At 36.8% G+C, this 12,803-nt stretch overlaps 1 protein-coding gene and 1 long non-coding RNA gene across 8 annotated transcripts in view; one reads left to right on the plus strand and one right to left on the minus strand.

Annotated features, from left to right (window-relative positions):
- The window catches only part of LOC128191973 (titin-like), a 259,892-nt gene that overhangs the window by 206,317 nt on the left and 40,772 nt on the right, over positions 1-12,803 (plus strand). For all 5 annotated transcript variants that reach the window (XM_052864366.1, XM_052864367.1, XM_052864369.1 and 2 more), the window contains 2 exons: positions 26-164; positions 1,069-1,125. In XM_052864366.1, the coding sequence (XP_052720326.1) occupies positions 26-164; positions 1,069-1,125 (196 nt within the window). The remainder of the gene's footprint in view (positions 1-25; positions 165-1,068; positions 1,126-12,803) is intronic.
- LOC128192006 (uncharacterized) lies at positions 39-12,656 on the minus strand. Of its 3 annotated transcripts, none has more exons than XR_008244491.1 (4): positions 12,350-12,468; positions 11,877-11,970; positions 1,044-1,144; positions 39-178 (listed from the first exon to the last, which is right to left on the minus strand). It is a non-coding gene; the product is annotated as an uncharacterized LOC128192006 (long non-coding RNA). The 3 variants fall into 3 exon arrangements; XR_008244492.1 differs by having other exon boundaries at positions 12,295-12,382; XR_008244490.1 differs by having other exon boundaries at positions 11,877-12,656.

Here is a 12,803-nt window from a genome sequence, read left to right on the forward strand (position 1 = left end):
ATGCAAGGAGTTGTTGGTGTTTCAGGACTTCCAGATCAGTAACATTGCAGACAAGAGCACACTGACCATCACCGAGGTATTCCCCGAGGATGAGGGCCACTACAGCTGTAAGGCCGTCAACATAGAAGGGGAGATAACAAGCACCTGTCAGCTTCTGGTGGAAGGTAGGCTTCACCCCCTATATAAACAGAAAAACCTACTAAAATCCAAACCAAACTTGTTACAGGGGTTTCACAGTATATCTTATGTTAGAAACAAGTTTTAATAGAAATTTAGGTTACAGTTACAAACTAAAGCGTTTTTGGTAGAAATTGGGGAATATAATTACGGTGATGACTGAGAATCTTTGTTACAGAAGGAAGTCATTTTCACAGAGGTAACAGGCACATCATTATGTGTAGTGACTAGGCTATAACAAATAGGATCATGTTCCTAATTTGACATTTATATACACTCATTATCATCTCATATATTTAATGTTCTCATAAGAATTTAGTGGTCCAGAAAAATGCATCCTATTTAACAACACTTTTTAGATGTACTTAATATGAATAAAGACTGTAGTATAAATCTTATGCAAATTATTAATAGTATAAACTTAAGCAACTCAATAAGCTAAATTTGAGAAAAAAAATATTAGTGGATGACTTAGTGATAGTTTATAATGTAAGCCAGACATATTTCTGGTTTCCTACCAATCTCTTAGCAATGCCGATTAAATATCCCAATAATTAGTCTTAGTTTATTAAATTTAATTTTAGAAAATGTCCCATATCCTCCTGTTATTTTATATTGTAAATTTTTATATTTATTTTCTAGCATTTTATTTGATTAGTCTATATATCACAGAGAATGTTACCTATTTGTATATTAAATATTGTATTAGATGCTGGCCTTCCTTGTCTAGTTTACAGGTTCCTCTAATTTCATGTTCACTGTCAATATTTGATACCCAATTTTGTAAACCTCAACACTTTTATTATAGAAGTTAAAAGAAAATTTATTGGAAAAAAAATGTTTTCCTTTTTGTTTGACCGCCCTACCCTGACAATTTCGTTATATTCCTAGATGCCACGTACTCCATTGATTCCGCTTCCATTTCCTCCGCTTCCTCTCTTAGTCGCGGTAAGAAGGCTGTCGTATTCTGTAGAAGTAGATGTAGCTAGATTTATCGTACACTGCATGTTATGTTTTCAGGTACATAATATAAGGGAGGTAACTCTATTTGCCTTGTTATCTATTCCAAAAAACTTGTGCACACTTTATATTCATTGTGTGCAAAATACAGCACAATGTCTTTACAAGTTGTTTGATCGAGGCGGGTAACTTAAAGTTACATAGAGGGTGAGATATTCTCGCCATGAAGCACTTAGAGATCTAAGTGAGTTCTTCCTCTGAGTGAAGAACGGATGAACATCTTTCAATGATGCACTGTCATACCAACAATGGACAATTTTAACGTGCATATATAAAACTGTTCTTATCCTTTATAATTATCTGACATGACACAGCATCCTTGAATGATTAATACTGAATTGATATTGGGCCCATTTTTAGCATTCATTACACACATATATAGTTTCTTTGACAAGCGTTCTGACAATCTGCATTGTCAAGATGTTACTGTAAGCCTTATCAAAATTCTTCCCATTCACCAGCTGAAAGGAGTAAATCACATCATTGTCAATAAATCAGGGTTAAATGGGTTTCTATTTACAGAGAAATGTGGACAGGTTTTCATTCCCTTTCTGCATAATTACATGCTTAGTGTCGGATTAGTAGGGGATCCTGACCATGGAATCGCAAGCATGCGTTCAAATGGACAGAAAATGATAATAAGGATGGGAGGGAGAAATTAATGTCTATACACAATGATCTGTAATGAAATTTTGTGATGTTGGAATGCGTTTAAAAAATTTTCTTTTAAATGCTTAAAAATTACTCATGCTGAGATTGATGAAAACTTTCTCTTTCAAGCTGAAAGATGGAACAAGCAAGAGTACAGTTTCCCTGTGTATTTTAGTTTTATTTCGGAGCACTACTGTCCAACCTGAATTAAGACTGGCAATCTACTTCCTGTAATTTTAACACGATGACACCCGACCGTGTTTTCCCCTTGATTTGTAAATCATGTAAAACTATATGCTGTAGCCATTCAACAGGTTTATGTCTCTATAGGAGAACCCATGTATTCTTATTGCAGCACTTTTTGATGTGCATGTGACAATATAGAATCAACAGAACAAGTTCATTCGGATATCGTAGCCCATTCCCTTGCATTGTGTTGGGGTATTTCACGTCAGATCGTAGGAAACAAAGAACCCAGGGGGGCCAGGGGGCTAGGCAGTAAAAGGTTTGATAGAATTTCAATTACATGCAGGGTCTCCAGTGTCTTATATAGAAAGACCATTTATTCTAGAATACAAAAGGTAGCAATATGGGGCATGGTTTTTCAAAACGGGGATCCGTAGATTTATGTTTTTCGAGTGAAACCTTATCTGTAGTGTATAGAGACAATGGAGATTTAAGTGAAATGTGGGGCATGTTTTACTTTTAACAGAATTTCAGAATCAAGGCTTCAAGTGCAACCTTAATAATGAAAATAGTCCTATGCTCATCAAAATTTCATGTAAAGTGCATATCTATTCTAACAACCCTAGGATCAGTTTCACAGGGCGGGCCTTCCGTCCCCTGCCTTGCATCCCCTGTAGAGTTTTGGTCAGAGGTCTGCCAGTGCTATTATCTCCACATTCTTGGTGTGTTAGTTTTTATGATATTTTGGCAATAGTGAAGCAATCCAACAGCGCCTCCTAGTCGCAGTCTCCATTAAAACACAATAAAGCCACTCAAAATAATTTGGCAGCCAAATTTCTCTCCTTGATGCATTTCTGATAATTCATACCTGATTTACTACCAAGAAAGTGGTGACATTTTGTCATCTTTTTCGATGAAGAAAAATATCAGTTCAGTTTATTTTTGATGTGGCATATTTTTAATTTCTGAATTCATTTCTGCAAAACATTTTATCTTATCATAAATCTTGATCTTTTTTCATGAAAGAAGATAAGGGTGGTTGATTAACTGAATACATTGTGTGACATTTGATACCCTCAACCACTTTCTATGGCCTAGAGAAACATTCTCAAATATGTTTAAAAGTACTTTGTATTCCCATTTTATAATCTCATGATATTTGAAAAATTTGAAACATTACAAATGCAGATTTTTTTCAAACATGTAGAATATGTATTTCATGTGTGAGAGGAGCTCTGAATTTTGTGAAGAATTTTAGATCTCAAAGTTCAAATATTGACGTAAACCTGTAGACTAAGGATATGTGGAATAATTACTGGTATACAGTTTGTTTAGTGTTTTTTACTCCCTTGCTGGGTAATAAGGGACAAAAACATAATGGATAATAAATTGTTGTTTGTCGAAAAGATCGAACTGGATGAGACTCCCCATGGCTTAAATATTTATGATTTGTGAACTATTTTGTTGTCAGGGTTTTGGGTGGATAGGATAGGTATATGGGGAGAATTATGAGATCTCAAGTGGACCGGGATTTCAGTGTGTGACGCAGAGTGTGTTTGTCACTGTTTAGTGTAATTTCCTTGTTGATAGTTTTAAATGCACAACTATCTTTTTATCTTGGGACATTTCACAAATTGTTAACGTCTTTGTCAGATTTAAGCAGAGGGAGGGGGTTTGATCTGTTAAATCTCTTAAGTTTGGTTCAGATATAATTAGAAATTACTTGAACGTGGTAATTGGCACTGATGTACTTGTGATAAGGGGAGGGGAATTATTGGTAATGAATAGGTCTGTAGAACCATCTGGCCAGTGTCAAAAGTGCAGGGTTAGTCAGACAGACAGTGTCGGTTAAATATATAAACATATCTATAAATAAGCACATGTATATCATTTGCGTCTACCTTAAATAGTAACACAGCATTGACAGTATCATCACATGTTTCCTATTAAGCTACATGTATGATGTAATATGTAGGTGACTGGGATTGAATGGCTCATCAGGAAACCATGTACTATCTGAGTGAGCATTGCTCCCATCCTGTACTTATTCCCTGACCCAGGGATAAACCAGGATCCCTGGGCACATCCCACAGGCCTGGTCATACCCAGGAAATGAGTGGCCCAAGAATTCATGACTTCAGAACCTCTCCATACCTTGGGTGTAGCCCACCCGAGGAAAGTACACTAGACACATAATCTGTGACCCAGTAATACCCGGGCGTCATCCCCTTGTTGGAGGTCAGTGTTAGTGACCTATCTACGGGGAGGGACCAGTCATCACTGGAGTATTTCCTGTCAAATAATCAAGTCAATGTAAGCTATCTGTAGGTGTCATCCCAATAAACCACAAGTATTAACCTGGTTTAGACTGATCAGGTGAGCCTAGGAGATGAACACTGCAGCTATCAATGTCATCAAAACAATGGAAAGGTACTTTACACCAAGATGTGTAACCAGGAAATTCCCTGCCCATTTAATCGGATCCCCTTTCGAATTAAAGGACGCTGTCTTTGAAATGACCTTTCTGGTTTCTCTTGCATTAATTAAGTTTAGGTGTGTAGTAAGACATCCAAATTTATTCATTAATACATACAGTCTCACCACAGTCTCACCACATCGACCCCCATCCTCCCCATTTTAAGACAGACAGCCCTATTTTCCCTGAGATTTATTACAGATAGGTTCTCTGTTCCCTGGGTGGCCTGTACTGACCTATCATCCCGATATAAGTGGTGCTTACATTGCAATCTCTAGATCTGATTTCTACCTTCACTTGGAACATCTTTAATTGTCTTTGTAGTTTTTTTTGTTTGGACTTCTTTTAAAGATGATAATGAGAGGTTTTCTGATGTGAAATCATGGAGATGACAGGACTCTTGGTAAGACACTGGTTCTGTCTGATGGTATCTTATACCCTTAAAGAAACAGGCATCCTCTTCAAATTGTCTCTCTCTGAAATTAACCAGGGGTCGTCCCTTTGATGTTGATATAAGACTGGCTGTTTCAGGGGTCCGTGTTGACATTTGAATTTTAAGTTGGTTTAAATTTTGGATAGGTTGAGGCGACATTTCTATAAGTTTACATCTCCCCACTTGACCCCGTTTGACTTGGGTCTGTGTGAGAGGATGATGTAATACGTCTGATGTGTGACCATAAACTTTCAATGTTTGATTTATACTCTGGTGATCTGTTTTGTTTGCCTTCCTTTTTTAATTAGTGTAGATAAGCATATTTAAGATGCTAGAACAGGTTGCTTAGAGTTTTTCCTGTTAGCTCTTGATTTGAGAGTTCTGTTGAAGCATAATGACCTGTTACAGTGCCAGATAAACCCTCAGCCCGGTGCCAGAGATAGAATCTGGCTGGTTTGACTGTGCATTTTAATTACCACCATAACAACATGCCTAGTTCTAACTTTAGATGCAGCTCCCCATGTGGAGTAGCATATGCACCCGTAGCTTAATAATGCAACAACAACAGTAATTTTCTAGTCATTAACTCTGGGTGTAAGGTTGAACATTATGAAGAAATAATTATTGATGAACATTCTTGAGATGAATGAGAATATTGTACAACCACAAGGAGAAATTTCATTAACATGACCATGAGCATGCAAGTTGATAGTGAACATGGAGTATTGTATTGCAGTTCATTGACAAACAGGCCCGCAAAGGTGTGCGTGTATCAGATAGAGGCTTGATACGGGGGACAGGGTCTCATCAGGTGACAGGTATCCCCACCTGTTGCTGACTGAAGATGCATGGCCACTGGCTCTGATTGCATGTTAACTGAGGGAGTTTCCGTGTTAGGGCTGTGTTAGCTGGTGTCCTGTTATATTCTGGGCATTCAATACAACCTCCAGATGTTGTCCACAACAGTCAAATCTTCATGTTCATCGCTGTTTCATCTTGGTCCATAAATACATTTAGTGTTGGGCACTCACCTTGACTTAGTAAAACACGGCATTGTGATGGATAGAGGGTGATCATAATAACACTGACAAAGGCAACCATATGGGCCAAGAAATTTTATTGATTTAAGAATTTGATTGACAATTTTAATTGGTAAAAGTAGTGAATTTTAGAACACAAATCTTATCACTGCAGCACAATTCAAAAGGTTCCATTCCTGTAGGATAATAAAAGAATGGCAGAAATCACAAGTCTACACAGATAAAGTGGCCCAAATCACCTGCTGAATGGTCAATTTCTACACACCTGGGGAGCAGGTGAAAATTCTCCCACCGCAGAAATTGATAGGTTAGCTGCCAATGTAAATGGAAATTGGCAGCGATGATCAAAGAGCAATACATTGTTCTGGAAACATGTGTTGATACAATACTGCATATGAGATGAAATGAGCTTGAGCAAGAGTTGATTATATTGCATCTCATCATGCAAAACGTCCATTTCTGCAGTTAATCAGTTTTTAGAATTATGCATAGTAAATTTTTTTCATGTTTTTCTTTACTTGAAACATTCAGCAACCTTTATAGTTTTACTGATTGCACAGCCTTCTGCTAAGTACCTTCTGTTTGAGTAGACAAGAGGGGCTTTTGTTTGTAACAGCAACTAAATGATTTCTCGAAACACCTGATTTTCTTGTTGAATGGTGATTAAAGGTATGCTAAATTCCCCTCATTCTCAGGGGGGCCTTAAGGACAATGGAATCTGGAGCAGAGTAAACAAGGTAGAAAAAATATGTGGTCTTAAATTGGCTGAAGGAGCTGAGATGTCATGTTAATGCATTTTTATGTTCATTGCTGGCAAAGAAACCCTAAATCTATTTATCCCTCAGTATCATTGAATGAGCAATCTCTAATTTTTACGGGAGTAAAAGAAATCCACAAACTCTCCAGGAATTTGTCACTTTGACCAAAAAAATGGGCTTGTCTTTGATGTGGACTGAATCATTGAGACATATAAAGAAACATTTACTTTCTAATTGCAATAATTTTTTAAGATAATATAAGTCTTTGATTAGTCTATTTATCATCTGTTCTATGAACAGTAGAGGAGTGTAGAAACCGATTGTATTATAGTTTATACTTGAAGAGTGGGATAACATTGAACCAGTACAAGAGGTCAACTTTTTCTGACCATGTACAGTGTTTGTTTCTTACGTCATGACAAATATTGACCACCCCCCTGGTGGTCCACTAGAGAAGTCCAGTGACCCCTCTGTGTTTGTACACAAACAAATATAGCCAGCAATGCTTTACTCCAAGTCAACAAAATGAAGTTGTTATGCACATAATGGTAAAACATTTAAATCAGACATTTGTATGCAATATATCAGATTGAAATGTGAAAAGAACAGACAGAAGATTTAAAGGAGCTAGTAAAGATTACCTGAGATCAGACAGGGTCACCGTGACACCCCCACCCCCTGGGCTGAATGCATATTATTACCAATAATGTCACTTCTCTGCTACCAGTTTTATGCCTATAGTTAAGACGCTTTGATTTCTATTGAAGAGTGAGAAAACTCTGATCAATCATCGTGCGTATAGATAATGGTATGTCAGAGAATGTTAGCTACCCTTGAATACCTAGACTCCTGTTAGAGCTAGGAGTGCTGAGGGCCCCCCTTGAATTGTCTGCCTAGAAAAGTTTCAGTTGTATGGTCATCAATTCAATTATTTCTTAGTTGTACTATAACTTTGCTTATTGCTTTCTGTCTGTCTGTCTCTCTCTTTCTCTCTGTGCTGCATTTCTTACAATAGTGTTGCGTTTATTGTTGCCTTGACATGTTTCTCTCTGCTCCCTTCTCTCAATCTTGCTACCACTCTTTCAGTAGTTTGTGGTTAATAATACCTTGTAAACTGACGTGCACTATTTCATTGACATTTTTAACCTTTGTAAAGCTGAGTTCACAATAACATTAAATTACTTGCTGACTTTTGTAATGTCAGGGCAAAGTTTTTGTACTGTTCACACACCAAAATAAAAACTAAGTCCAGGATCAGCCTGGATTTGATGTAAGGGACTTAGAAGGATTTCACTTTAAGAGACCTTCCAATCAGAGATAAGTCTAGAAGTTTGGGGCTTTCACATTGCAAGGATTTCAAATTTCTGAAGTAATAAAATCGAAATAAACTAATCATGCCAGGCTTTGCTCGCAGTGAATCATGCTGGAACCACTTGAGACATTTTAAAATCACAAAGTTGCCTGACTTCCGTATTGAGTTGGACAAACAAGATTTAACGTAGCTCGCGGGTTTGCTGACGTCACAATAGGAATCGACGTAAAGAGTTGACCGTCATAGTAAACTCATAATTTTATTTTAAAATGACAAATGAGATATTTAGAAGTATAAAAGAAAATATTTTAAAAAGCTTATATGCGGTTTATGACTGTTTATACAAAGATTTATAATATCAGGTGCTGAAAATTTAAAGATGTCACATACATTGTCACATTTTGTTTTATAAAGATAAAGGATGAGTGTGTGTTAGAACTCTTCCATGTTTTAAAATGTTTTAAAATAGAATGTATGCATTAACTTCGCTTTTTTTTTAACAATTATAACTTCCGTAATTTGTACTACCGATTAAATTCTTAAATTTCTTTTGGCTTGAGATAACTGTTTTATTCGATTACTTACTTATAATGTCAGTAGTTGCCTGGCATTTTATTTTTGCATTGATTGACTCAGAGTTTCATAAAAACAAAATTAGCAATTTTCTGTATCTCTACAGCCTTACATTAATTGCATTTGATAACATTCACAATAATGTCTAATAAGCATTTACATGTTCTAAAATGTGTTAAACAGTTAGTCTTGTCAATAAATGCATTTCAATTTTGGTGTTCTAAAAAGTAAGGAAATGATGACGTCAGGCTAACGTCGTAATGAAAATATAAGGTTTTGAGAAATCTTTTCAATCTTTAAAGTTTTTTTGACAAAAATTGGCCGAGAACACATACTGATATTTTTTTATGAATTGATTCATAATTATCTCCTCTGTTTTTGTGTTGAGTATGATTAATTTCGTCTGAATCGTTTAAAAGTTTGGAGCATAGTTTTGTAATGCGTTTCTCGGTTGAAATGTGCATTTTACTATATATTTCATTGAAATGGCGTTGCTTGATTTTATTAATGACACTGTATTTGAAACACGATAACATTATTACCACGCAGACGAATCTTAAATAAATTTTAGAAATAAAACTATAAAACCTATGGATCACGTGGACAAATTTTCAAGGTAGGTTTTCTCACAAGCAGGTAAACCCGCGAGCTACCTTAATTGGGCCCGAGATGAGAGTGTGCATGTATACATATATTGCATCTTGGTTCTTTGAAGTTCTCAGCAGTTGCCTCATTAGATGGAGCTCCACCTAGACTTCCAAAATATGCTAAAAGAGCATTGTAAACAAACCAATGAAAAGAAATCTGGACTTCGTGGTATAATTAGTTAGTTGTCAATAAATGCATAGAATTTAATCTGCAAAATAATTATACAGTGTATCATTTTATCGCATAATAAGCTCAAAGAAGAGAAAAAATCATCACCTCCAGACTTCATTATCAGAGAATGCAAAGTCGGCACCTCCATTGTATGTTCAGCCCTAGTAATTTTGAAGGCATCTGACAATTTCCTGTTGAAGTCACTGAGGCCTCAAGCAGACATCCCCTCTTATTAGGAGTTAATGAAATTACTTTATCATTTTAAATTTACTATTGCCCTGACACGATTGTGCCCAGCTAATCCTTTGTTTGTCTGTGAGCTGAGACAGAGCCCATGTTTGTGACAAAACAAATTTGTCCAGGGCCTCGTCATCAGGACCTTTATATGCTTGGAGATTTATTTTACTTTATTAAGTAGTTTATCAGGTCCTCGACTCTTGCTGTTCCATAGACAGTGCGCACCTACATTGTGAATTTAGCACCAAATAAATGCTGACTAGCCCCAATTTTACGAGACCATCACAAGGTTTTATGGTGCAATCTGGTTTTTGTCTTCCTAAGACTTTGTACACAAGCTGTTAACAGATTTTTTGGCTGGAGTCAGTCGACAATTTGTTCACTATTGGATGAGGTGTCACATCAGACACCAATATGCCTGTAGGGGAGTGGAAGTAGTGCAGCATTTGGACGACTGTCAACTCCGGGCTTCAGTCGGGATAATTAGTTTCTGACCATTATAACCCATGGCCCTTCAAGTGTTTTCTGATGCAGCCATCTGACAGTGCTGGAAATTATATTGTAATGTTCCTGACTGCAAGCACAATGGCTTAATTTTAGCAAATTTACATTTTTAATGAAATTGATCTGGACAGAATGATTCATAATTTTGGCAACTCTGCCAGATGTTAGATGTCTGAAGCTGTTTACAGAACAGTTACTTACAATGATAATCTAGCTCTGCTTATCCTTTAAGTGAGCTGATCCTATTAACTCAGGTCTTAGAACTTGTAACACTTGATAATCTCACTTTTATCTTCAAAAAAGCTAAGGTCTGGAGATTTGACTGATTTGTAGAACACCTGAAGATGTCTGGGTGAATCAACCTTACATCAGAAGCCTATTACAGCTTCTTATGGCCACCTGTCCTTGCCCAGGTAAATCAGGAATAAGGTGCCTGGTTCCTCTGTACAGCACGTGGCACTGCTTTCACTTTGAAGTGACAGTTTTGCAGTTTGATGCCAGCTGATTACATGGTGCAGGGTTAGTTAACTATGTGGTCACTAGATCAGTGGCTGTATTTGTGGATCCACTGAGGCAGTAATGGCCCTAAACTGGGGACATCTGGGGATAAGTGGTATTAAATAAGTGCTTCTGAGTTACAGAATTCCTTGGGAGGATAGTTAGACTATAGATTGAGATTTTTGACCTTTAATTATTAGGAGAAAAGCAATTTTGACATTGTTTCCTTTTACAAATGGCTAAAAGATGTCTGGTATTAGAATATAGGAGAATGTTTGTTGTTACCAGCAGAGGAATCATTTAGTATATGCTACTTTGTAGTTGTCGAACTGTTAAATCAACAGAAAGTATTTTACAAACTTTTTTTTTTTTTTATATAAAAGCTGAAATGGATGTTTCCCTGATTTCTGTATTGCCAATAACAAATAATGATTGATAGGGATTGTTTAATAGCAATTACAGATAGTGTGTTGGCTTTCGATGCCCGGATTAGTTTGTACCAGACTGTTGATACTTTGATAGTTTTGTTAGTTTTCCCAGAACTGTTGGTGAGGTGACCTGAGTTAAGTGTGGACCGACAGTACCTGTTAAAAATACCTGAGATAAGATAAACACCACCTTATGTAATACAGTGTGCAATAATATTTAGATCTGTGTCCTACTGATAGTCAACAGCCAGCTAACGTTACATAAGTAATCAGCTGCACTGCTGAAGTACAGGTAATAAACAGGTAACATGTTAATTAGGTGTCTGGACAGAACTTGTAGGTGGTTTGCAGACCTCACACCCACCCCCTGAGCTGGCAGAGTTGGTGATACTCAGCTAACGATAAGGCAATAATGAGAGCAGGCTGTCTGGTCATCCACTGGAGCTGCTTCTCTGGACATGTCCCAGCATTAATTAGATCCTCCCTGGGATTCACTGAGATAACAAACAATACCCCCAACCCCAGGAGAAATCCTTCATAATTACACCAGAGGAATAAGAGGAAACCCACCCCAGCAGTTTAATCAATAGAAACTCCCAAAAAATAAAAAAAAATAATTCCTATAATTACTTACAGCTGGGAATGTACTTGAAGATCAGAAAAGTGAAACTATTTTTAAATCATTGTTAAATATTTTATCAATTATTTTTTTTGAATTTTTGAAAGATCCAAGTCAATGTTTTGAATAAAAAAAAAAACAACACCTTGAATGTGTCTGCACAGCCTGTCCCTGTAGAGAGTGGTATTTGGTGTATTTGTTGCTTTGAATTCCTGTCTGACCATTAGCATACACTGAAACTAGACAGTTATTGCTGTTGATGTCACTCAGGCATTGCAACAATTTTAAAACAGTGTTTTCCATTATCAGTCAAGTCAAAACAGGATTCTAGCAGTGTTTAAACTTTTGTCATGACACAGGGGTTTAAGGTATTAAAGATTTATATACAGTAAATTAAGACTGGCTCCTAATGTTGTAATTATCCTCAGTTGTCTTTATTTAACTAAATTCTCTCTGACACTTTCAAGTATCTATTAAGATTTACACAAGCTATTTTGGAGCAATTTAAGACTATGATAGTTTGCAATTAAATATAAATTGATTAAAAAGTCGAGGCTTCTTACTTAAAATTTGTTAAAGATATCATCAGTGAGTAGTTGGTGGCAAAGTGCAAAATACCGAATTAAACTCTAACAAATGTTGATGGCTTTCCATTGGTCAGCTAGTGGTCAGAGGGTGCAGTAACTGTGACCCTGCATCTAGTGGCGCAGTGTGAGGGGCCAGCTGATAGGTAGCACATGTCCTGTCCATTCACAGCCTGGATTTATCTTCAGGCTATAGGATTTCAGTTAGGTGTAAACATGGTATTTGGGCAGTGTTGAAGTCCCTGTGTTTTTATTTGACAACAATGCAGGGTTTGACCTCCACTGTGTACTGGGCTGTCTTCACAAATAGAGGACAATAGTGGACAGTGCTGTGAAAACGAGCAGTCAATAGGCAGCTATTTGTTTGTGAGTGTTCTGGTTAGTTTGAATTGGGGTGCTTTCTCTCACACTGAACTCTCATTGGTCGACTCCAAGGAACCCCTGCTCTCTCCTTATCTTTTTGGCACTGAGTAGTTATATTAGTGAGA

This window comes from Crassostrea angulata, chromosome 7 (assembly GCF_025612915.1).
Source record: "Crassostrea angulata isolate pt1a10 chromosome 7, ASM2561291v2, whole genome shotgun sequence".
NCBI lineage: Eukaryota > Metazoa > Mollusca > Bivalvia > Ostreida > Ostreidae > Magallana > Magallana angulata.